This window comes from Ictidomys tridecemlineatus, chromosome 14 (assembly GCF_052094955.1).
Source record: "Ictidomys tridecemlineatus isolate mIctTri1 chromosome 14, mIctTri1.hap1, whole genome shotgun sequence".
Taxonomy (NCBI): Eukaryota; Metazoa; Chordata; class Mammalia; order Rodentia; family Sciuridae; genus Ictidomys; species Ictidomys tridecemlineatus.
The window spans coordinates 33,022,561-33,048,618 of record NC_135490.1 but is presented as its reverse complement, the minus strand read 5'-3'; the positions used below and the strand labels follow the sequence as shown (position 1 = coordinate 33,048,618).

At 33.6% G+C, this 26,058-nt stretch overlaps 2 protein-coding genes across 4 annotated transcripts in view; one reads left to right on the top strand and one right to left on the bottom strand.

The window, feature by feature from the left end:
- The window catches only part of Trappc11 (trafficking protein particle complex subunit 11), a 44,291-nt gene extending 34,172 nt beyond the window's left edge, over nt 1-10,119 (bottom strand). The window contains exons 1-6 of one of the 3 annotated variants that reach the window (XM_078031024.1): nt 9,948-10,119; nt 8,466-8,708; nt 7,050-7,274; nt 5,945-6,114; nt 5,078-5,148; nt 3,936-4,050 (exon numbers count right to left, since the gene is read on the bottom strand). In XM_078031024.1, coding sequence (XP_077887150.1) covers nt 3,936-4,050; nt 5,078-5,148; nt 5,945-6,114; nt 7,050-7,253 — 560 coding nt within the window. In that variant the 5' untranslated portion in view covers nt 7,254-7,274; nt 8,466-8,708; nt 9,948-10,119. The remainder of the gene's footprint in view (nt 1-3,935; nt 4,051-5,077; nt 5,149-5,944; nt 6,115-7,049; nt 7,275-8,465; nt 8,709-9,947) is intronic. The other 2 variants (XM_078031025.1, XM_005329230.5) reach the window with 2 other exon arrangements.
- Nucleotides 10,120-10,280: 161 nt separating this feature from the next.
- Nucleotides 10,281-25,799, top strand: Rwdd4 (RWD domain containing 4). The gene is made up of 7 exons (XM_040294237.2): nt 10,281-10,577; nt 12,608-12,688; nt 16,759-16,868; nt 16,949-17,096; nt 18,410-18,527; nt 20,963-21,012; nt 24,039-25,799. The coding sequence occupies exons 1-7, from the start codon at nt 10,554-10,556 to the stop codon at nt 24,069-24,071; spliced, it is 564 nt and encodes a 187-aa protein (XP_040150171.1). The 5' UTR covers nt 10,281-10,553; the 3' UTR covers nt 24,072-25,799.
- The last annotated feature ends 259 nt before the right edge of the window (nt 25,800-26,058 follow it).

The window sequence follows — 26,058 nt, the reverse complement described above, 5'->3', positions numbered from 1 at the left end:
GGGTGCTCTACCACTGAGCTACAGCCCCACCCCAAGTAACTCCTTCGTAAAGGGAACCCAATTGATTAGTTTTGTACTAAATACACATACATACATAGGTATAAAAAACACACATGCATCTATCTTTTGTCTCAAAACAAAATGTATCCTACCAAATAATTTAGATTAAAACATTAATTTTAAGCAGCTTCTTACTCTAGCCATTTATCAGAAAATAAGTGGTATATACTCAGCAAAATTCACATGAAGATCACCTGGAGTCCATTTTTTTTACCATCGCTGCATCAGTTTTCAGATGAAGAACATTCAAGCTTCCCAACTATACATATAGATTTAAGTCTAAAAGAAAAGGGCTTTCCCAAATTTTATAAACTACATAATGGGAAAAAATCATCTTACAAGTTTAGGGGATAAAAGGAGAAACCACTCTATACTTAAAAGGAAATTATTATTGAAGGTAGATCCTAGGCTAAAGGTTGAAAACAGAGGGAAGAAGCAGAGAAGAGGCAAGAGTAGCAAGTGCCTAGCACTACTTACATCCTTCTTTTCCCCCTACAGCCCTTTCAAAATAGGGCAACAGGAGAGAGAGTTGAATATTGCTTCTATTGGTCCAACCATGAAAATGCTTAGAGCAATCCCAATTCTGAATGTTATAGAAGGGTAAAGACCAGATCCCAAATCTAATTGCCTGGATGTACATTATCTGTATAAGTTTTTAGATTTTTAATGAATTCAGACCCTTAAAATTCTTTATTTTTTTTAATATTGCTATTGTCTAATCTTTTATTTTTAAACTAGTCAAAAATTATTTCCAGTATTTTTTAAAATGTAAATGATAATAATGACAATGATAATTATGATGATAGCAAATACTTATATGGAGAATACATTTAAATTGATCTCAGAAAAAAAATCATAATGATAAAGATTTACAAATGGCCATTTTTGGCATGTACTCTCTATATCTCTGCAACACAACTTTCCTCTGATAAGCATCTGCTTTTTTCCTCATTATTAAAATGTCACCTTTGTTTTCAAAAGCAGGGTGTGTGTGTGTGTGTGTGTGTGTGTGTGTGTGTGTGTATGTGTGTGTGTGTGTGTGTATGTATGTATCTGTGTGTTTTAAACATTTGTTAGTTAGCATGATACTGACAGTCTGTATTATCCAAAGATAAAAGATCTGAAAATTTGGAACATTTATCTTTTCATAAGAGAAAAACACTTAACTCATCACTAAGTTTGACAACTCTTCAAAGAATTTTGCCTTAAAATGATAGTGAACCTATGCAATACAAAGGAGTTTCACAGTCATCCTCCAATAAATTAGTGTTATAAGCATTGAGACATTTAAAGAAAATTAACCAAATCATTGACTTCCTATAGTATTTGTCCTTAATACCTCAAACTGCTCTGAAAACACATGATTGAGTAACTCTGCCACCTTCCTCCCAGATTAATGAATGTGAAGATTTCCTAGTAGTCGACTTTATTCTCTCTCTGAAGATAAAATATAAATATGAAGAAAGGGTTTAATGTCTTCCCTGATCTTCAATGAACTGTCTCAAGCACTCCCTGTTCTCAGATCCACATGCTAGAGGTCATGGACTCAGAGCACTTGCTTTTTACATCAGTTATTGGAATACTATATTCTTTTATTTAAATGTTTCCTTATCCCCCAACAAGATTTAAGAGTAATAGCTGAAACTATACCTTCTGCTTCTCTCACATCCATGACAGCTACATTTGAAAGCAGAGGAAGACAGGCTCACTAGTGGTTAAGGTATGGTTTCTCAACTTCAGCACCACTGAGGCTGTGTAGGGTTGTCCTGTGTGTTGCAGGATATGCAGCAGCATCCCTGGCCTCTAGCCGCTAGATGCAATATAGCAACCCCCTCGGTTGTGGCAATCATGCCCAAATGTTCCCTGGTGGGTAAAATTACTCTGTTTAAGAATCACTAGACTAAAGTAAAGTGATAGCGAACTTCGGCTTTCTTAGCAAGGCCATGTGTAAACTTGAAAGCCGAGTTCTTAAGAGGAAAAAGGGAACTGGAAGATAGAGCTAGTATGATAGCACACTGACAAGAAACAGCACTGGAACGACAGAAATACTGAAATACGAAGTGCAAGGATGAACCATCAAAGCCTAGAGAGGGAGTCAAGAGCCAGCTGTGAGGCTGGGATGAGCCTCAGTGGAAAGAAAAGAAAAGCAACTTGTATGTTATCTATACATTAATTATCTATACATTGTCCTTTCTTCTTTGTGTTTCCCCATTGGTAATATAGTTGTATTAAAATACAAAACTTGTTATTCTTTTTCTCTGAATTCTGATCAATCAACTCAATGCTACATTTGGCACTACTAATCTGACTTTCTGCAGTGTCCATCCTATTGTTTATTATTTCCAACATGGAGATTTTCTTAATTGCATTTAAATTTTCTTGCAATTCATTTTTTCATTTGATCCTGTTGCCTTTGCATGCTCTCTCCTTCTAAACTTATGCTTCACTTTCTTAGAAGCCATGTCATTTAATACTAATGAGAATACCAGATAGCCTACTCTGACAGATAATTTTCAGATGTCTGCTTCTGAGACAGAGAATCAAATGTGAGATAAATAATAATCAAAGATAGGGGCTGGGGATGTGGCTCAAGTGGTAGCGCGCTCGCCTGGCCCGAGTGCGGCCCAGGTTCGATCCTCAGCACCACATAAAAACAAAGATGTTGGGTCCACCAACAACTAAAAAAAATATTTAAAAATTCTCTTAAAAAAAAAAAGATAAACTAAGCTATTCTTGTGTTCCTAATACTTTTGCACAATAAAAAGAAAAAAGTCATCTTATAGCCAGAATCACTGAAAATATTCCTATCTAAATATATATTCATGAAAAATGTAACACTATAAAATTTCTTTGCAACACTAAATATTAGAAAATAATGCATAATAGTCATATAAAAATATTGTGTCCACAGGTAATTTGCTCTTTATTTAATGGGACTCTGAGCCTTCTTAAAACATTTTTAAATACAGTGACAGACATATAAAGAATAAAGCAGGGCTGGGGTTGTAGCTCAGAGGAAAAGCGCTCACCTGGAATGCATAAGGCACTGGGTTTGATCCTCAGCACCACATAAAAATAAAAGTATTGCGTCCACTTAAAACTAAAAAATAAATGTTAAAAAAAAAGAATGGGCACTGGGGCTGTGGCTCAGCGGTAAAGCACTCACCTAGCATGTGTAAGGCACTGGGTTTGATCCTCAGCACCACATAAAAACTAAATAAAATAAAGGTATTGTGTCCATCTACAACTAAAAAAAAAAAAAAAAAAAAAAGGAATGCAACAATAAGAGTCAAGAAATAGAGACACCACCGTCATATAAAAGATCACACATGGTAATTACTGAAAAGTACAAGGGGATAAACCATTTATATTTCTTTTTCTTTTTGAGATGAGTCTCATTGTGTTGCCCAGGCTGGCCCAGAACTAGTGAACTCAAGCAATCCTTCTACCTTTCTGCCTCAGCCTCAGGAGTAGCTGCAACTATTGACAGGGTGTCCAACTCATATTTTTTAGAAGTGAGGTTGACCTAGATGTACACGTGAAAAGATGTCAGTATAGTAAGTGGAAGATCAATATGTATTATATTACATTTATTTTTGTTAGTTTAAATAGTGTTAAAAAGATATGCGTATATTTCTTCCTTCACAGAAGACATTTTTTGAAAGTGTGCTTAAGGAATTGTTGATAATGGTTATAAAGTTAAAAAATTGACAAAAGAAACTTTTATTTACTTTTATATCCTCTGTACCATTTATATTTTTTCTACTGAACATGTTTTATTTTCTTAAAAACAAATGGGTCTAATATACCAATTTCTTAATTCCTAAGGAATAATCTAAAAATAAAAGACCTTTATTTTAAAGACCTTTATTTACCTTATAATATAACCCACAAGGTGGTCAGTGTGGGGAAGCACAAACAAAGACTTTCCTGAGAGTTCACATGCATTGCACAAAGCTGCAGCCCTTTCTGAAGCAATGACATCTTCCCCTGTTGATAAGCCCCAGAAAGAGAAAAACAAAATAAGTAGTGTATTTTTTATATGAATATTTCCCCAAATCTGGAATTTGGGATAAAAACCTAAAGCACTTTTCACCATGTCAATACAACTCCTAGGTTCCTTTGAGAGCCTGGGGTTATTAACACAAACCTTTTAGGAAAAAAACTGTGGAATTTTCTAAGCCAGGACAGGAAGGCCAAGTAATGCCAACAGATACAACATATAGCTATTTTTAAAAACATAACTCAAAATGGAAGCAACAGTTCATGAGAGAAGTTTCCAAAACCACTTAGGATGGTATAAGTCTTAACATAAAAACAAAACAAAAAAATCATTATGCATCTAAGAAAATCTGGGAAAGCAGAAAAAACAAGTATTTAAAATGGGGCTGGGGTATACCTCAATGTTAGAATGCTTTCCTGGCATGGGCAAAGCCCTGGGTTCAAGTCACACACATACACACAAAAAAAAAGTTATATAAAATAACATGTTCTTAGAGGAAATTACAAATCCTATAGCATTTTTCTTTGCATTTGTATAAGGAATAAAATTTTAAATAAACCTCAAACTAGTAAATGACATGTTTACAAAGCAAATGAATTAACTGTTTTGTTAACGGATATATGACTACATTGGGAAGTAAGTGGAGCTGGAGGAATGGGACTTAGATTTGTAATCTTTATTATAATTCTTTACTTTTTTTATAACAAACATTTATTGATGCATTTTTGGTACTTTTTAAAAAATTAACACACCATCAACCCAAAAATTGAATGCATGAAAGATTTAAACAGTAAAGAATCTACATTCTGGTAATGAGAACTGGAGGTATAAAGCAGGAGTAGCTGCAACATTCGACACTTGCCAGGGTGTCCAATTCAATACTTTTTTAGAAATGAGGTTGACCTAGATGTACATGTGAAAAGGTGTTAGTATGGTAAGTGGAAGGTCAATATGTATTATATCACATTTATTTTTGTTAGTATAAATAGTGTTAATTAATTGATCTTTTGTTACCTGGGGGCAAAGGGGTTTTCTTCTGAATCAGAACCACTGCAACTTTTGTGTTTCTTCCTTGTAAACTTTGCCTGCAACAGAAAAACAATAAATTAATTAAATAAATCATTTTAACTAAATGTATTCAAGCTTTACAAAAAACACAAGTTTGATGATTAAATTTAAGATTGACTAAAAATATCAAGATTATAGTGAATCTTTTCCTGCACATAAAGAACCTATTTGGAATAATCATTTCAATTTTAAAAGTATAATCTTACATCAAGCTTCTTAACCTTACAAAAATCTGCTTTTGCAAAAGTTTAATATATATTTATATGGGTATTTTATTGATGTAGAAATTACAACACAACTTCTTTATAGTGATATATTAGTCATTCCCTTTAAAAGTGAAAGATTAATATGTGCTTTTATGTAAAAATTACAATACAACTTATTTCTTTTGAGTGATACATTAGTCATTCCCTTTAAAAGTTTAATGTATGTTTTTTTGTGAAAACTGTAATACAATTTACTTAAAATTTCCTTCTTGACAGTAATACATTACAGTAGTCGTGCAAAATAATTATCTTAAAAGTGAATAGTGATAAAGTGAAAGGGACCAAACAATAAATTATAATGTCTCCAAAACAAATCATAAATGCAAGAAAAAACATTTGCAAATGTCTTTCAATTTGCTTCTAAATTTTGTTACAGATTTGGCATAAAATGCAGTTAATACTTAAGGAACTAAACAAATTTCACTGGAGGTTAACAATCCCCAAAGTGACCACTACAGTCCAAAAAGCGCTCTATTGCCTTCAATAAATGTTAGTAACACAGACATTTGCAAATTACTATGGGCAGCCTGATAAATGGAGGTCATACCTGACAATTTCCACCCTGGTAGCGCATTCGGACTGCTTTTCTTTCCACTGAGGCTCATCCCAGTCTAGTTCATAGAACACAACCACCAGGGCTGGCACCAGATTCAGATGTTTATTCATCCAGCCAGTCTTTAAGATCCCTTTAGGAATGTACCATTCATACGAAGTTCTCTACAAATAGTGGTAAAAGTTAAGGAAGTGGTTTTTGTTTAATTTTTTATAATAATAGCAGCAGAAACCACCTATTGGGTGCCAAGCAATGTTTGTACATTTATCTCATTCAATATGCACACTACCCATTTTGAAGATGAGAAAATTCAGGTTTACAAAAATTAAATAAGAGTTAGCAAGTGTTAGAAGTAGAATCTCGACCCTAGAAACATTACATTTCCCATTTAAGGAAGAATGACCAAAGTCAAAGAGCTCCTAATGATGTCTAGGATCTCAAGTACCCTGTAAAGAAGTATCCAGTCACTTTCTAAGCAAATTCTACTCCTATTCGTCACCATTCCAGTTTCTGTTTTTGAAAAAGCTGCTAAAATTAAAATATTGGCTGAAATTTAATATGGCTTCACTTATTTCAAAGATATATTGCCAGGAAAACAATTCACTTTACTTGTGGATGAAACATCATTCACAAGCTTGTTTTATATCACCAGCTTGTGGCATGGTTCCAGTTACCTAACACAAAGCAAGCACCCAAAAAGTGTATCTGAAATTGAACAAAACTGAAAAGACCATGGATTCTATAACAATGATGTTATAGAATAACGATATTCTATAATGATGAGAAAGGTAAGACTTTCCTTTTAAGACTTTGTGAAACTTGTGGAGACATGGGGTTCTTTTTCTACAAATAAAAATGGCAAATGTAGGCTTATAGGTTACAAAGCTTTTAAATGTAATTATTCCTCTGGGTTTAAAAATTAACCATTAATAAACATATATATAGTATACTACATGGTACATAAAGATGCCTAAGGTTTTCTTTATACACCACTGTAACCACTGCCATGATAAACTTAGGGATTTTCCCTCACACATGAGAACAAAAAATGACATATACACAGAGAAGGAGAGAATGCATACAATCCTAATGTCATTACCTTGGGTCTACATTTGGGATATTCATGGTCTCCTGGGAGCACCTTGAAAGAAATTGGTACCCGATCAGCTCTTCGATTGGCACAGAAAGCATCCCAGACAGCTCGATGGACAGCATTATAAACTACATCTAGTCCAGTAAGTGTAACAAAAGCCATAGGCCGACAACATAATTCCACAGGAAAGTCCCACTGTGTGGGGCTCATAGTTATGGTGCCACAAAAAATCTGAAACACAAATGTTAATGCATCCATAATTAATTTTAAAAAAACAACATCTATATAATACATGAATATCTGTCATTCAAAAATCATTACAAAAAACTGAAATGCTTTGAATGTCTGAAAACCATCAAGCCCATATAATGGAGGAAAGCAAAAGGTGAGTTGATCTATTAAAATTCTTATGTTAGATTTGTTTTTAAAAATTTCACATTAAAATAATTGTAATTAACTTTCAGATATATCAGTATTTTCAGTAATTTTTCAAAACAGACACCAAACTTTGGAGTTAGCAAATCAAAAAAGAAGGAAATCAAAACAATAGGTCTACATGACCTATATAAGTAATAAAAGAAAAATAATTATTGACTTATGTAATAAAGTATAACTTCCTCTAATTTCTCTGTAATAGATAACACCAAATTTTTCAATGTCTAGCATACTATTAATATGCTTATTAAAGTAACAATTATTTTCTCATTTTCAAAATTTAATATAAAATGTACTATTTAAGGGAATATTTGAAAGAAAAATAATAATTAATGGAATTTGCTAGGAGGGTATGTCTCTATTATGCCATTTAGCTAAGACTATAATAAATCCAAGTATGTGCTGACTGTGGAAAAACATTTAAATGAAAATGTGCTTTTTCCAAACAAAACTGCGATTTTTTTAAATAACCTCATTTTAAAAAAGAGGTATCATGAGCTCCTTAAAAACATGATGTTTGGGAGCTGGGGTTGTAGTTCAGCGGTGGAGCGCTTGCCTAAGCACATGTGAGGCACTGGGTTCAACTCTTAGCTCCATATATAAATAAACAGAATAAAGACCCATTAACAATTAAAAAAGAAAGAAGGTGATGTTCACCAATATATCATACAGAACTCGGCATAATAGTGTGAAAAATGAGGTGCACTTATGCCACTACTTGATCCCTAAAACATGGAATATTTGTAACTGAAAAGTTAATTTAGGAAAGACTACTAAGCATCTTATGTTCATGTACTAAGAACAATGAACATTGAATAAATGATTTGGAAAGTTTGCCAGAAATGATAACTGTCTACAATATAAACTTCGAAATTCTTCAGATAGATATTTTTAAGACAGGATTAAGCTATAAGGGCAAAGATAAAATATGCTATAACTAAGGGGAATGAACACTAAAAAGAGGTAGTCCAAATACAAGATATGTACCTTTGCTTAATACCAAAGAAGCCAGACTAGAGCTCTAAAGGTTGATTTTTCTTAATAATCCCAAACACTCAAAAGAAATAGCTGTCGGGCTGGGGTTGTGGCTCAAGTGGTAATGCGCTCGCCTGGCATGCGTGCGGCCCGGGTTCGATCCTCAGCACCACATACCAACAAAGATGTTGTGTCCGCCGAGAACTAAAAAATAAATGTTGGAAATTCTCTCTCTCCTCTCTCCTCTCACTCTCTCTTTAAAAAAAAAAAAGAAAGAAAGAAAGAAATAGCTGTCATCTTTGAATATGGAGTAAAAATAAAGGGAAGTACAAATGACTTATAAAACTTTAAATCAATGCTGACCCAAGAGAAATATAATATCAGCCACATAAATAATTTAAAAATTTCTAGCAGTCATATTAAAAGTAAAAAGAAAAATGGAACTCATTTTAATAATATTTTATTTAATCTGGTAAATCTAAAAACATCATGCAAACATTAATGCTATTAATGATATTTTGCATTTTTTTCTTCACTAAGTCTTGAAAATCTAATATTTTATATGCACAGCACATATCCATTCAAACTAGCCTATTTCAAGTGCTCAATAGCCACACGCGGCTATTGGTAACCATAATGGACAATGTAGCTCTAAATTATGGTAAATATTCCAAAATTACTATATGAAAACTGTATCATAAATTCCTCCCATATTCTACCTTAAAAATTAGACACTTGAAATAATCATGCTTATTCTGAAACATAGGGATGGAAGAATGGGAAGAACACAGGTCAAGGACAAGTGCAGACCGAATGGATGTTAATGACAGCCAGGGGAAGAGAAATTTCCAGATATGCTGGAAGCAGCCAATGGGGCAACTAACCAAATTGACATTGAAAGGCATGCAGAAGCAGTAAATGAACGTTCTGGATGGAGGCCATGTAATGCAAAGGAAGTAATCTGGCAGCTAGCATGGAAGATGTAAGGAAGGCGAACCAATCAAAGTGGTAAAAAAAAAAAAAAAAAAAGAATGTGATGGTTATTTTTAAATTAACTGTAAGTTCAGGATGCAGGACATACGCTATTAGAAATGAAATTCAGAAATGTCCAACTACAAAATGATCAAAATAAGAATGACAGTTTGGAGCCGAAATGGGGGTGGGGTGTGAAAAGTTGATTTGGGGATGTGAAGCAATACTATTCCTAAAAAAACTCAGGAAAAGATTGTGCCCTGGTAGCTCCAATAAGGACTGGAAGAGAAATATCTTTGTAAGCCCAAAGGCAGACGAAATCTTTCTCTCCTACGACCACCCACCACACCTGAAAGTTCCTAGAAATAAGCGCGTTTCATTTCGGGGCTAACAGGGGAGTTCCAGGATTGGCACTCCTTTACGCCTTAGGAAAACGCAGGCCCTCAAATCAGTACTGATAAGAGCTAGTCGTTTTTCTCGGCCGTCTCACCAGGCCCCGCATAATTCCGGGCCCACACTCACCCAGGACGCACGCCCTGGGCCCGCAGTAGCTGTGGCCGGTCGCTGCCTGCAAAGAAAGGACGAGGGGAGGCAGTCAGGGGTGTCACAGACTGCCCAGAACCGTCCCTACGCTCGAAGCCCGTGAGCCGGCTCCAGTAGGCGAGACTTCCTTTTCCACACACACTGGCACAGGAAGCACTTTTTGGACCTGCGTGACAGCACTCTACACCAATCGCAGTCCTGGATCTTTACGTTGCTCCTCAAAACGTCAGGAAGGCGCTCCACTTCCCAGAGGAGAAAGATTTGGGGCGGAGCCAATAGGAGCCAATAGGAGAAGCTTTAAGTGGGAGGGGGCGGAGCCTCTGCCGTTGCCGCCCTGCAGCCTCCTACTAGACGCCTGAGCGCCCCACCTGCCACGGCCTCGGCCTTCCGCCCACTGCCCACCTAGTCCTGCTGGGTACTGCAGACCGCTGAGTGTGCGCGTGAACTCGCGTTTACGGCTCCGAAGGAGCTTACTCCCCACCCTGCATACGCGGCACCGAAGGGGAACGCCCTGGCCTCGGGGCCGCTGCTCTTGCTTTTTCTTAGTTGTAGCGAACACTGTCCGCCTGGGAGGCGCCCGGCGCGATGAGCGCCAACGAGGACCAGGAGGTGAGTTCTCGGGCTGGACACTCTTTTTCCGCGCTAGCCCGTAGGTAGGGCATCCTAGCAGCCCGAAGCCCCACACGTGTGTCCTCGCCTTAGAGCCCGGCTGAGATGCCCTTCCAGGAGGGGTCAAGTATGTGTGACTGGGGGAGGGTCCGCCTTGACCTCACCCTACCCGCATTTGTATTTTTGCAAACCTGACAATCTACCTAGGTTCCTTATTACCAAAGATGAGTGAGTGCCCTTGGTACCCGACCCTGGTGTGCTTGGCTGTCTTTATATCCCAAGTTGTTTAGCGCTTGGGTACTGAGTTATGCTGACTTGGAATCTGACCACCTTTAAATTTTAAAATGCGTTGGCTGGTAAAGAGAGGGTTAATTGAGTTAGTTAAATTTCTGGTCGAGGAAAATAATGACACTAGTGTCTCCAGTTTCTCTTCATACTGTGTAGTGAACTCATTTATCCATCTGTTACTTGTTCAGTGACTACAAAATTTATTTTGAGTATATAGATACCATCTGAATTGTAGGGTTTATGCTTAATTTATTGTGAAATGTTTGACATTGAATCATTTAATAGAGTTGGAAGGGATGCCAAAGGTCGTCTGGAGGGGACTCTTCTAACTGTAATGTGTATAAATGAGGAAAGATGTCTATAGTGATAAAGTGAGTGCCCTAGGCTGCACATTGAATATATGGTAGAATTAGGATTAGGACCCAAGTCTCCCTGGGTAGTAGATTAGTAGTGTTTCCCTGTCTATTTAGAATGGAGTGTATTACTTGAAAGTCAGCATTTTACATGATATCTAAATACCCTTCTAAAATATTCTTTCCAGGTGAGTTTCTAAAGCATTAATAATCCTGACTCCTGGCGGATTGGGGGGATATGTTCCTAGGAAGAACTGGAGGAGGAGATGTTTAATCAATGGACACAAAGTTACAAGTAAATAGGAAGAATAAGTTATGTTCGTTTACACTGTAGAGTGGCCATAGTTAACAATAGTGTGATGCATATTTAAAAATAGCTACAAGAAGGGATTTCAGGTGGTCTCATCCCTGAAGAAACAGTGAATTGGTAGCAAGAGAAACTTGTGGAGCCTTTCCGAAATCCAGATAGACTGCAGGAGTGGTGTTTTTCCACTAATGAACCAATTGAATTACCTTAAGAAGGATTAGATAAATCTTGTTTTACATGTACTTGCTAGGTTTTAAGTATTTCTTCTTACTCTCTTGGGCTGTCATATACTATTTCTTTAACAATTTATTCTAAAATTTTGTCCATGTAGATTAAGGTCATCATCTTTATTTTATAAAATTCATGACATCAAATCTTTTTTAGAAAACTCAAACATATACCCAAATGCATTCTTTCTTGCATCTCTTCTCAGGAATTCACCCGGTGCTCTCTAAAAGTGATTGAGACTTCTTTATAAAGCCATGGTATTCTAAGAAATATTTTCAGGCAAGAATTACTAGTTTCTTATAGTCCTATCCTCTTATCTTGAGTAGATCCTGTCAATGTTTTTCTTAAAAGTTCTTGTGCCTTACCTGTTTTGTTTTTTTTATAGCTTTGTATCATTCTATGGAAAGAATTACAAACATAAATAATATATGTAAAGAATGAGAATTTGTTTATGCTTCTTATTTTTCATCTTCAAGTTTAATACTTTCTCTATCCCAGGCTGCTTTTCGATAGAATGATAGAGGGCACCTTCTCTGGAGTTGCTTTAAACCAAATCTTACATTCCTCTATAGTAGGAAGGAGGAAATCTGGTGATAGGATCTTCTTCACAAGATTGATTTGAGAATTAATTGAGAAGACACAATGTAAAATGCTTAATGTTGTCTAATACATAGTTTCAAAGTAAGTATTTTCAGTGTGATTGTGATTTGTTGGTATGTACACATATATCATCATCATCTAAGTTCTTATAAGTTAACCAATTTTATGTAGTTGAGTGGGCTTGAATCAAAAGCTAAATACCCTACATTTAATCCATTTATACCACTAATCCTAACTCATTGATTTTCTTTCAGATGGAACTAGAAGCATTACGTTCTATTTATGAAGGAGATGAAAGTTTCCGGGAATTAAGTCCAGTTTCATTTCAATATAGGGTAAGACATGGCATGAATAGGTATACTTATTGCTTTGCTAGGAAAAAACCAAAGATTGCTAAAATTGCTGATTATTTTTTTAAATTTAATGTTTTAAATTTATTACATCTTTGTGTTTTCCGAAGCTGTTAAATAGAAGATTCATCACAGTGACGTTAACCATTCTTAACATTTAAAATTTAATTCAGAATCTATTTTAAAACCAAGATAACTAATTTTTTTATTGTGCCAGAATCATAAAACGTTAGACATGGAGAAACCTTGGAAATTATATGGTCTTGCCTTCTTAAAGATGACTTCTCTCCATTTAACTTCTAAAGCTCCTATAGCTGATATTGATAAATATTAGGATGAAAATCCAAGATTATATTCCAGGTCTAGTGTGCTTTTTTACTACCCTATGATACAGTCAAGAAAGGGTGATATTTTCTTAATTCTGCATTCTAAATATGTATGGATATTTAATATATGTAATGGACACATATGAAACATTTTTCTTTGAAATGGGAGTTGCTTGTAACTTATCAACATAAAAGAATGTCATTGTTTTATGTTGTAAATAAATATAAACAAGTTATCCAAGAGATTACAAGTAATAAAAGATTTATGGCTATAATGCACATTGCACCATTTAAAATAAATTACATAAGAAATGATCTTTATATATGATTTTATTGTAGATGATCACAGGAAGTAATTTCCTTATAGTTACTTCCTTTGGATGCTCTTTTCTCTGCCCAACAGTTCTCATTTCCCTTTCAAGTTTAACATTTTAATACCATTTTCATGCACATAGCAGCCAGGAGACTTTTTTTTTTTTAAATGAGAGAGTATTTTTTTCAATTAATGATGAAGACACTACAGTTCTAAATACCAGACAGAATAATGGAGAAATTTTTAAAATAAACTTAACACTACAAAGAAAACTTGGAAAAGTATGACACTTCTAAATAAAAAATATATAGCTAGCTTCAACCGGGGGAATTTTTTAATAGCCAAAATTAAAAGTGGAGTCACATCCTAGGTGCTTCTGTTGAGTCCAGCTGCTTCCTCAAACTTTATTAACTATTGTCATCCTCCTCTTAGTGAATGGGAGATTGAAAATTTCCCTGTACTTTCCTAAATGTCTCCATTAGTATCAGTTATTTATTGAGCACTCAGCACCATATGCAGAATGCTCTAAAATCTCAATCTACTATCTCCAATCTCATGTGTCATTCCTCTTCAATCCATCCTTTGTACTATAGAATGGATGTTGACAATCAAAGGAGATAAGTTATTAGAGTTCTGCCAGTGCCCGAGTCAAGCTCCTCAGTTCTTATATAGAATGATTTAGAAGGCTCCTAAATGACTGACTTTCCTACTTTCAGTGGTCCTCCAACAGATAGTCATCTCATTCCCTTTTTTGGAAAGGATTCTCCATGGATCCTTCACCTATATAAAAAATGAGAGCTAAATTCCTTAGCTTGACACTCAAAAGACTGATTTGAAATGCCTCTCTAGACCTTCCCAGCTAATAACATGTATTAAACATAATAGATTGTTAAATATTTTCCTGAAGTTGTTTTTTTTAAAAAAAAATATATGTTTTTTGATACATTCTTTGCTCTTTCCCTCACCTCTTATCCATTATTCATCTGGCTTTTCCTTTAAGGCCTAAATCAAGCTGCTTCTGATATATTTGACCCATGTCTCCTATTTCTGCCCTGACTTTGAAGCAAAAGTAACCATGCTCTTTCTACCTTGCTCTATTTCTTTTAAACTAGTATACTATAATTTAGTGAGTCATCTAAATGAGCTATCTTCTTTAAAGACATGAGTGGTGTTGTCTTTTTTTTTTTTTATCTTCAGTATCTATTTAGCGTAATATGAGACATGTGGCAATTTATTCCTAAGGATACCTGGAGTAGGGACTTAGTGATGGCAGAAAGCAAGTAACTTTTATCACATTTTAATTATCTTTGTATTCAAAACAAGCATAAACTGATGGCATTATTGTGCACATAATCAACTTATACAGGTATATCAATAGATTCCTACATTTATTTGATACGATTTCTGAGGCCCACCTTAGATTGGTATGGAATATGATTAAGACGAAAGGGGGTGAGGATGAAAAACTAATGTAAAGAAAATAAAGGTGAATCAAGTAATAATTCAGTTGAAAAAAAATTTAATCTTATTGCTATTTAAAATCAATATTTTTAGGGGCTGGGATTGTGGCTCAGTGGTGGAGCGCTCGCCTGGCATGGGCGGGACCCAGGTTCCATCCTCAACACCACATAAAAATAAAGGCATTGTGTTGTCCATCTACACCTAAAAAAATAAATATTTTTAAAAAATTAATATTTTTAGAAACAAATAGAACATATTTTTTAGAAAAGTTACAGAGAAGGTGCTGATTCATGAACTATCCCATGGTATTGTTAGAAAACCACCATGTTGCAACCACCCGTGCAATAATTGATTCAGGCAAGATTATTAATGGATGCTAAAACCTTGAGGTAAAAGGTTTTTGAGAAACAAGGTATTCACACAGTTTTGAAGTATTATTCACAAGATTGCTTGGTTACAAAATGAAAAGGTGCCTTAACACTGAAGAGATCTGGAGAATATCACCTTAACCAAGTGATCAAATTTAGGATCAGTAGTGATGATTCCAGAAGATCTTATGAGCCTCCCTAGATGATGCTAAGAGAGTATGTCATATCATCTATATAGTATCCTTATCAAAAATGTTGAATTTGAATCTGTATAGAGGAAACAGTTCATATCTAGCTAGAAAACTAGCCTAGATTCTTATAAAAGACATTTAAAAAGCCGGGGAGAGTGCTGGGGACTCTTCTAAATTATCCTTTAATGAATTATATATTTGTGGGTTAGAGTGATGTCTATTAAAGGATATTTTAGATATGATTGGAGAATTTTTAACATGAATTATAAATTAGGTAATATTTTTATATCAGTGTTGACTTTCTTAGGTGTGATAATGGTCCTGTGGTTATAAAAGAGAATGTTCTTAGGATACTTTACCCATGTATATTTGAAGACATTACTTTCAAACTGTTCAACAAAAAAAAAAAAAAGGAAAAATATCATATATTGGGAGAGTGGAAGTTGATTCTTTGATAAAAAGGGAGAAATAAAGTAAATGGAACAAAAAGTACTTAGTAAATAAATTTCAGTGAGCATTCATTGTACTATTTCAGTTTTAAGATTATAATTTAAAGAAAAACAAATGTTGGGGAAGCAAAAGAAACAAAAGACATGCTTAAATTATTCAGGAATTACTGTCCAGCCTAAGGTATTATTTTTCCTTACCCGTTTTCTTTCTCTCTCAATTTTATATTTCATTTTCTTATTTCTTGGAATTGTGTGAATGATGTACAAATAATTGTATTTTAATTATTTGTTCTTCATGACTGTTGTGATATGTCATAGTCAGAAAACTTGAGACAAAGATGAATTTCAGTTTGTGGATTGTTATTTTTGTCTTTTTTTTTGGCAGGGGATGTATCAGGGATTGAACCCAGGAGTGCTTACCCACTGAGCCACATCCCCAGAGTTTTTTTTTTTTTTTTTTTTTTAAGACAGGATCTCACTAAGTTGCTTAGGGCCTTGCTAAATTGCTCTGCTGGGGCTGGCTTTGAACCAAGGAACCTCCTTCCTCAGCCTCCTGAGCTTTGGGATTACAGGCTTATTCCACCATGACTCCCCGTTATCTTCTTATTCCCCCAGTTGATGTCTTATCTTCATTCCCAGCAAATTTGGTGGAAACCAAAAATTTACATAAGATGTGGCCTTGGTACTAGAAAAGCTGATAAACTGATAGAGAGGCCATGGTCATAAACTACACCTGTTAATGTAGACTGGGACTAAATTAAAAGTTAGACTCCCTTTATATTCTCCTTTGCCCCGCTCAGTCTTAGCCTACACCCATGAACTTTTCAAAATATTACTTTTCTGATCTGAGCATGAGTATTGGAAAGAATTAATTATTTTAAAGATCATGATTTAGCACTCTGTCTTTTTATCACTTTTCACAAGCCTAAGATTTCCCTTTTCTTCAGATAGGTGAAAATGGTGATCCCAAAGCCTTCTTAATAGAGATTTCCTGGACAGAAACATATCCCCAAACACCTCCAATTATATCTATGAACGCTTTTTTTAACAACACCATGTGAGTAGTTTTGTTTTCATTGTTTTTTCATTTCACTCTCTATTTTACTCTCCTCTTAACATGTTTGTTCTGCATTGTAGATCATCAGCTGTAAAGCAGAGTATATTAGCCAAGTTACAGGAAGCTGTGGAAGTGAATCTTGGAACTGCTATGACCTATACATTGTTTGAATATGCCAAAGACAATAAAGAGCAGTTCATGGAGAATCATCATCCCATTAATTCTACAGTGAGTATGTGATGATTTTTTTTGCAAGATTCTTTTGTTGTTTTAGTTTTAGTCTGCTATTGATTAATTTTAGATCCTTAATATTTTTTTTTTAAATTGGAATCAGACTTCATCAAAACTAGAGTACTTATTTTCATAAAACTGGGATATTGTAGAACCTAGTTTTGTTGTTGTTGTTAGGTTTTTTGGTTTGTTTTTGATTTTGATTTTTGGAGTACTGGGGATTAAACCCTGGTCCTTAGTGCATACTAGACGAGCTATCTACTAATAAGCCACATCCCCAGTCCAAGAATCTAGTATTTTTAAAATTTACTTAATCTCTTTATAGAACTTAGATTAGCTAAGTATGTAGCACTAAAATATGTATGAAATTGATTTCTCCATGAGACTTATTTTGTAAATAGCTTTGTCATAGTTCAATTTGAAGGTGTTACAGCTTTAGGAGACCTTAATGAATAGAAAAAATAATGAATTTATTTCTAGAATAATTTTAGGAAATAATCATCTTTATGCTTTTTGCATCAAGTCTTGCTTGCACTGAAAGACTTTCAGTAGTCACCATTAATTGAGTTGTATCCTGTGAACAATACTATAAGTTTTTTGGCAGCAAAGGCCATGTTTTCTACTTGAATGGTTGTGGCTTCCACTCAACAAAACACATAGAAGAAAACTCAAAGACAAATGGAAGAGCAGGAGAGGTTAGTAACTGAGCACATGGGCCTAGGGCCAGCCTGCCTGAGTTCAGATCCTCACTTAACCACTTATTAACTCTGACTTTAGGCAAGTGTTTTAATATATCTATGCTTAGTTTCTCACCAGCAAAATAAGGATTATAATAGTATCTACCTTATAAAATTATAGTAAAGATCAAATGAGTGGCATGTAAATCATTTATAGCCGTGGTTAACTCCTAGTAAGCATTGTAAATTTTAGCTATCATAAATACTGACCATATGAACCCAAATGTTTTAAAGATTTTCTTCAGGGAACCAGGATGCTTTAAGTAGGTACATGTTTAACTTTCCAAATAGTAAAAGTTAACCAAACTGTAAATCGGTCATGGAACCTTGTATCTTTAACATAATACATATAATCAAATCTTCCTTCTTAGGGTTTGTGTTTTAACTCTTGCACTTAGTATTATGTTCTTTGATGTGAACTACTGAGTGAAACCAATAATGTGTTAAGGGTACCCGATTTAAATTTCATAGGTCTAAAAATTTTAAACCTTTTTTGGATATAGCTATATTTAATGTAACTCAGTAATAAGGTTGGAGTCTGAGAACTGTTTCTTCTTTTAAATTTTTTTTCAGACATCTATAAGCAATATCATCTCTGTTGAAACTCCTAATACAGCTCCATCAAATAAGAAAAAAGACAAAAAAGAACAACTTTCTAAAGCCCAAAAACGTAAACTGGCAGACAAAACAGGTTTGTGTTATTTTTTATCCTTTTATAACACAGATAAATGGGTTGCTTTTTAGCATGATATAGATGCTTAATATATTTAGATTTAGAATATTAATTCTCTATTCTTTGTTCTTGGAACATTTAGATCAGAGACTTCTTGGGTCACAGGAATATTATAGATACTTAATGCTACTTTATCACAAGAGATAATCATTTGAAAATAAGATCACTGAGTGGCAAAGTAACTATAAATGAGTCTGAAGATGAGCAACATTAGAATAGTATGGAAAAATGTATGTCCCACTTGTACACTCTAGCATGTTTGGGGTTTTCTAATTTACCTTTATGGCACATGTACATAATATTAAAAACTGTATAGAATAAACCTTTCTCTTGAAATGAAGTCTGATAATACCATTAAATCTTAGCATTGTAAATAAATAATTTAATAATTTTGTATATAGTTAACTTATTTGTACAACAACAATAAGATTTAAGAACAGAAATCCCATGTATCCTAAACCAGAGTCCTTTAGAAAAGGATTATAAACTTCTACAATATACTTGATACCTTTACTTAACTTGGAAATTTGCAAATTGATATCAGTCTATAAATTTTTCCTGGTTGGGAAAAATGTGAATACTATCATGCATACACATTTATACTTAAAAATCTGTGCACTACTGGTGTAAGGTTATAAAATGCTCTTTACTAAAAACTGATCCTTTTATTTTGGTGAGGGGGTTTAAAATTCTCTTGTAGTAGGATTGGTGGTTTGTATTTTATTTAATGTCTGTCTATGGCAGAATATAAATAAAGCAACCCTGTGTTAGTCCTCAAAACTACATTTTTGAAATTGTAATGGTTTGTGAAATAAAAATCTAGGCATCTGTTATACCTCATGTCAAAGCAACATTAAAATATGAACAATGGAAACAATACATTGTTAACATGTTATGGTCTGTTTTCTAGAATTTTGATTACTATTTTTTTGCAGTGTTTTCGCATTTGTGTCAATTACCTGTTACTTTCAAGAAGAATGACCTATGATCACTTTTTTTCACTAATATCTCCCAAACTTCATTCTCTTTGATGATATCCACCTAAATTAGTTGTTTTCTCCTTATAATGGCAATGTAGCAGTTAGTGACTTGAAGCTTTCATTCCTAATAAAATTTTAATAGGACACAGCACTGTGAGTAAGGTATAATTAACCAAAATTAGTGACCTTCCACTGTGTACCTCATAACCAACAACCAGTAGGATAAGATTCTTATTGGCATGAAAGAGAAAAGAACCATTAGCATCTAAAATTGAGCTCCAATAATATTGCCTCTTTCCTATAAGAATCCTGGGGTTAGGAGGATAGGGTCATACTCAGTGGTAGAGCACTTGCCTAGTACATGTAATGCACTGGGTTCAATCCTTAGCACCACACAAAAATAAATAAATAAAATAAAGGTATTGTGTCCATCTACAACAACAACTTAAAAAAAAAAAAGGAATCCTGGGGTTATTTGCTTTTTCACTTGCTGCAAAATTAATACAGATTGCGTATCCTTCATCTAAAATATTTAAGACCAGAAGCATTCAAATTTTGGAATATTTGTGTAGTTATCAATTGAGCAACCCTATTCTAAAAATCCACAATCTGAAATGCTCCAAAATCTAAAACTACTCAAACAGTTTCAAATGTTGGAGCATTTTGAATTTCAGATTTTTGGTTATGTATGCTCAGTCAGTGTTATTTTTAATATAGATTTTGATGGCTTCATAAAATGAGATATACATAGAACATACTTGAAGCATAAAGGAAATCAAGCCATTTGAATTAAATAATTTTTAAATAGTATTGATTGTTTTGAACTTGTGTATCAAAAGAATGAAAACACCTTATAAACTATGAATTCTTCTGTAAGTTCTTATGAACTTACAAGTATTCTCAATAGAAGAATTATTTAAATAATACTTTATCAGAGCATAACCAATTTTACATAAATTAACCAGGCCTCTTCTTAGTCTTGAAGCCACCCATATGTTTGTGAGACCTCCTGTGTTGGCCTAACTTCCTGGTGTGAAATGCTCATTCATGAAACAGTGAACTAGCACAACTTCTTACTTAATAAGCAGGGACTTTATATAAAGAAGAATTCTAAAATCCATGAAACTAATAAATTGATTCCAACCCACCTGCATATTTTTCCTTAATAATAGGTTTTGTCTTGAATGGAAACAAAGTAAATGTAAAAAGGGGATATACATCAACTACTTTGCAAAAATTCCCAGGAGAATGGTGCTTTCAACTCACAAAGATGATAAACTATTTTTATGACTTAGAAATATGGGATTTAAACCTTGAATCTATTTGCTATATATAATGTACAAAATCATATTTGTTAGAAAATTTGGAACTAGCTGAGTCTTAGAAATACAATTACTCTATTTTATTCTTCAGATCACAAAGGGGAACTTCCTCGAGGCTGGAACTGGGTTGATGTTGTGAAGGTATATAATATTTATATTCTCGTCTTCAAAACTGTTACAGTTATTGCCATCAATTAATGAAATTTATGTTTTCAATTCCTACCCTCTCTGCAATCTTTGGAATTACCTGGGATGTCTGTTTACATTCAGCATGTAAGTATTTTTGAAATATCCTTCGTTCTTGGCTTCCTAATATCCTGAGTTTTAGATGTTCTTTTCTTAAGTATTGCAAAGTCTACAGAAGTAAGTTATTGCTACAAAAAGCATGACTGTTTACATAAGTTTATATCAAGAATAGACATGCTTATAAATGACTTTAAATTATGGATAATATGGAAACTGAAGAAAAAACCAGTCATGGAAAGGAATGCTTCAGTTTTATTTTTAAAGACAGATTATAAATGTAGTTGCCCATCATTAGCAAAAAAGATTTTCTGGATTTGTTGCTTAAAATTGTTTACATTCTATTTTTAAATTTCTCAAATTTGTCTTGCATTTTCTAGTTTCAAATATATTAACTTATATTTAACACAGTAAGCTAGTTCTCTTTGTAGGACTTCATGAAATAAGTTTTGCATGGCAATTAGTCCACAACTGCTGTAAGTATTTAAAAATAAAGATTAGGGTTTTAGTGAGGACCCACAGATATGAATAATTTACAAGCAGCTTATTCTTTTTTTTAATAGAACAAAATATATGTTCATCAATCAATAGTGACTACTCTCTTTTTAAAAATATCTTTATTATTTTTATGTGGTGTTGAGGATCAAACCCAGTGTCTCATACATGCTAGGCAAGGGCTCTACCACTGCTCTACCACAACCCCAGCCCCAAGCAGCTTATTCTTTTTTTTTTTTAATTTTTATTTATTTTTTTTTTAAAGAGAGAGTGAGAGATAGAAAATTTTTTAATATTTATTTTTTAGTTTTCGGCAGACACAACATCTTTGTTTGTATGTGGTGCTGAGGATTGAACCCGGGCTGCACGCATGCAAGCCGAGCGCGCTACCGCTTGAGCCACATCCCCAGCCCAAGCAGCTTATTCTTGAAGTTTATTTTAAAAGCAACTATTTGGCCCATGAAATGTGTGTTCTATAGAAACTGTTTAATCTTTGTATGTCTAGATATAGGGGAAAGTTTTTTTTCTAAGAGTAGGGAATCGTGAGGTGCAGAAAGAATACACAATATATCTTCCTCCCTTCCTGGGCTAGAGACTGATCCCATAGATAATTCCATTAAGAAAAGGCTACACTGACATTGGCTCATTATCTTTCCTTTGATGCTTGAGAAATACTTCATGTTGTCCTGCATGTAGCTCGCCATCTGAACACATTTTCTCCCCAACATGCTCTGTGCTCTAGAATGATCTATTTTCTCAGTCAGATGCTGATTCCCTAGCACAGCAGATCTCAGCTGAAAGTGAGAAGAAAAATAATCTGACTTATCTAAAAGGAAGTGATAGTGCTCCTCCTTCCCTAGCTCCAAAAGCTGTTTTTGAGAGAGTCCCTGATAATGTAAATAAAATTCCAAGTTTAAAAAAAAAAAAGTAAAATTCAAATAACCCAATAATCTTGGGAGATGGAAAACATTTTTTAAATTGGTGCATTATGATTTAATGGTGGGATTCATTGCAGCATATTTGTAAATGCACATAACATAATTTGATAGCTTTGTTCCATAGTATTCTTCCTAGGAAAAGATATTTTTAAGCCAATTACCTACTAGATAGTTTGTTCCCAGAATCTATTACTTTTAGCCAGTAGTTTACAAGTGTAATTCCTGAGATCATATCAGGTGGTATGCAAGGTCAAAACTATTTACATCACAACTTTATGATGTTGTTTCATTGTTTTATTCATTTTCTCCTGAGAGTTCAGTAGCATTTGGAGCAGCTGCGTGAACTGTGATGATGTCATCACTAATGCTCTATTAAATCACTAACAGAATGTGTGCTTTTTATATTCTTACATTTTCCAAAAATTTCTCAGGTAGTAAGTTTGGAATCTAACAGTGTATGTTATTAATTGGGCTGTTCTTGATACTTTTGTGTATTGTCTTTCATGATATCTTCTTTACTATAGAAGGAAATTTGTGAGACTCTCCAACCAGCTAGATAATAAAGAGATTTGTAAAAATGTAAAACCAGCCCCACTCTTAAATATTAAGTTTGGTTTGTTTCAGAAACTAGTTATATTTCCTCAAAAAATGTTATTGGGTTATATAATGGGTTTATTTTATTTTTATGTGAGTGAAACTTCTTGGTTTTAATTTCAAATGCAGTAAGTAAAAACCCACACGTTAAAAAAAAAAAAAAAAAAGAAGAAGAAGAAGAAGAGCTTTTAGGGGCCTCAGTGATTATGTGAAGAGTTTTGAATCACTACCCTTAGTAGTTTCTCCTTTTCACAGCTTCCCATATTTGTGAGAGTTATTGGGTACACTGGGGTTTCTCAATGACTGGGTAGCTATTCTAATCAGAATTATTTTTGTATTACTTGAGAATTTTCTCTGCCTCACCCCCAAATTTACCAACTCCTACCAGAGATTTATTAGAATAGAATTGTAATTTAAGATATTTTAATGATGTTTTCAAAATTACACTTTAAGAATTATTTGGTTAAAATGTCTGTTGGGCTGAGGATGTAGCTCAGTGGAAGAGCAAGGACAGAGCCTTGGGTTCAATCCCCAGAACTGACAAAAAAAAAAAAATTTATTGTCTTGTTAGAAAACAAAAACAGAATGTCATTTCTTTTATAAATGACACCTTCTATTTGTATAATCTTTGTTCTAACTTATTTTTTTCTTGGCAAGCTCCAAGGAATATTTTTTCCTCTTGTTCTGTTGAGGTTATATATTTTTGTTGAGGATATGTTTTTAAACCTGTCTGAAGTAGCTAAGCCTATGATAAAAGCCATAGATATTTTAAAATTCAAGTTAGTTGAACCTTAAAAGTAATAGATTCTGTTTGTTTGATATTGAATGGAAATAATGACTCAAATACTATGATTGCTTAAACTTGTTGCATATTTCTTTTATCTTTTTTTTTAATAGTTAAGCAAAACTGGCTCTAAAGATGATGAATAACACTTGGAATTTGAGACAAGGAAAGAGCATCCTTTAAAAAGTAAACCATGTTCAACATCTTTCATTAACTATTTTCTGGTATTGAGGTGACTTTTTATAAAATGCAGGTTTTTTTGTATGTTTCTTACATTAAAAAATGTTGTCAGTGGAAAGTTCATGAAAAGATCTGGTTGTATTACATTATTTTCACAAACTTGCCTTAATAAAAGGTGAAATGTTACTGTTTAGTATACTTTATGAAGCCTATTAAGCTTTATAAATGGACAAATATGGGAAATAATAATCAGTGTTAATTTGTATGATCTGATTGTAGTGGCTATGAGCCCTTTTCAAATGTCTTCCCAATATAGCAGAATTTTACATATACAGTTATTCTGTAGTTATTAATTATAGGTTTCCCATCTTAAAGTCTTCATCTCTTCTTTTGCTTAATCACTGAAGCATAAGTTGCTTCAGAGAAATTTAAATACCAATATTTAAACTTTTTATGAAACTGTTTGTAGTTCCTTTTTATTTTTCAATGATGAACTGTTTCCCTTTAATAAATTGGTATCTATTTATACTTTTCTTTTGATTTGGGTCAGGTGTTTGATCATGAGAACTTTCAATGATATGTGTAATAGGAGAATATAAAAACAAACCTGCCAAATACATTAGAAAGCATTTGAATAAATGCTGGCTCTTATTTAAAACATTTGCTGCATATACTAGGATGGGAATAAAAGATGCCTTAATATTTAATTTTTGTATTGTTGGAGACAATGATTTTAATAAATTCCTATTTATCTGGTATTGTGGTGTTTTCGTTGTTAGATAACTGACGTCTAAATGGGTTCAACATAAAACCACATTTCAGGTCTTGTTATTTTTATAGTGTCTTCAAATATCCAAATGTACTTCTCAACCTCTGCATCTTTTTAATAATATACATAGAAGTCTTTCAAATGCTGAACTGTTACACATCCTTGATTTTTAAAAATCATTAATAGAGGAAACTATTGGTATAGTTTTACTAAGGAAAATTATTGATGTTTATGTGTGATTTATAGTGATTTCCTATATGCTCCCCAGCATTAAGAACACTTAGGACTACTGCCGTATATCTGAAAGGGTAGTTTGTTAGTATGTGAAGTTATTCTGCAGGTTTAAAGAATAATTAACTTCTAAAGAAATTACCTTAGCATAAGAACAGTTTGAGATGTTTCTGTGGTTTTTACTGTTAAATTTGCCATCAATTAAATCATTTGAATTATATAGCAAGTATAATTATAGTGAAAGAGTTTAATCTCATTTTAAAAGTGGAATACATTTTGTTTCTTGAATTAATATCAAAATTGAGGACCACTAGAATTTGACAACTTTTGTTTTTAGGGTTGTGTATGTGTAGTTTTTGTTGTTGAGTAGATTTGTTTGCTCATTTAAAAAAATTTGGTAGTGGAAAAAATATTTTGTTTTGAAGGTTCTGAAATTTTTCATGCTTATTGTGGTTCATAGATTACAAAGAATAATGCTAGTTAAATGCCAATGAACTATTTTTACTCTTTTTATATTTCTGGGGGTGATGGTGGCAGTGGTGCCTCTTATTACCTTATGTAAAACACTTGAACATTTTCATCAATATTGCCATCATCTGTGTAACACTCCCAGTATATTTTCTCAAAGCCTGTTTACTTAAAAATGTGTGGAATGACATAACTAATAAGCAATAAAGTCTGAGTTACAATGACAGTTCCTACATGTTTTGTTTCACATCACTTCAGAGAGAATTTTTGGTTTTATAAATCTCTGTAGCATTATGGTATGAGATAAACCCTCTATTGGAAATTGTGCAAGTTGTTGAATTAAAAAATATTTTTCAGGCTGAGGTTGTAGCTTACTAGTAAAGCACTTACCTAGCATGCACAAGGCACTAAATTTAATCCCATTACTACAAAAAAGGTTTTCAAATGAACTCGGAAGAAAGTTTTACCCATAGTCAAAAAAAAAA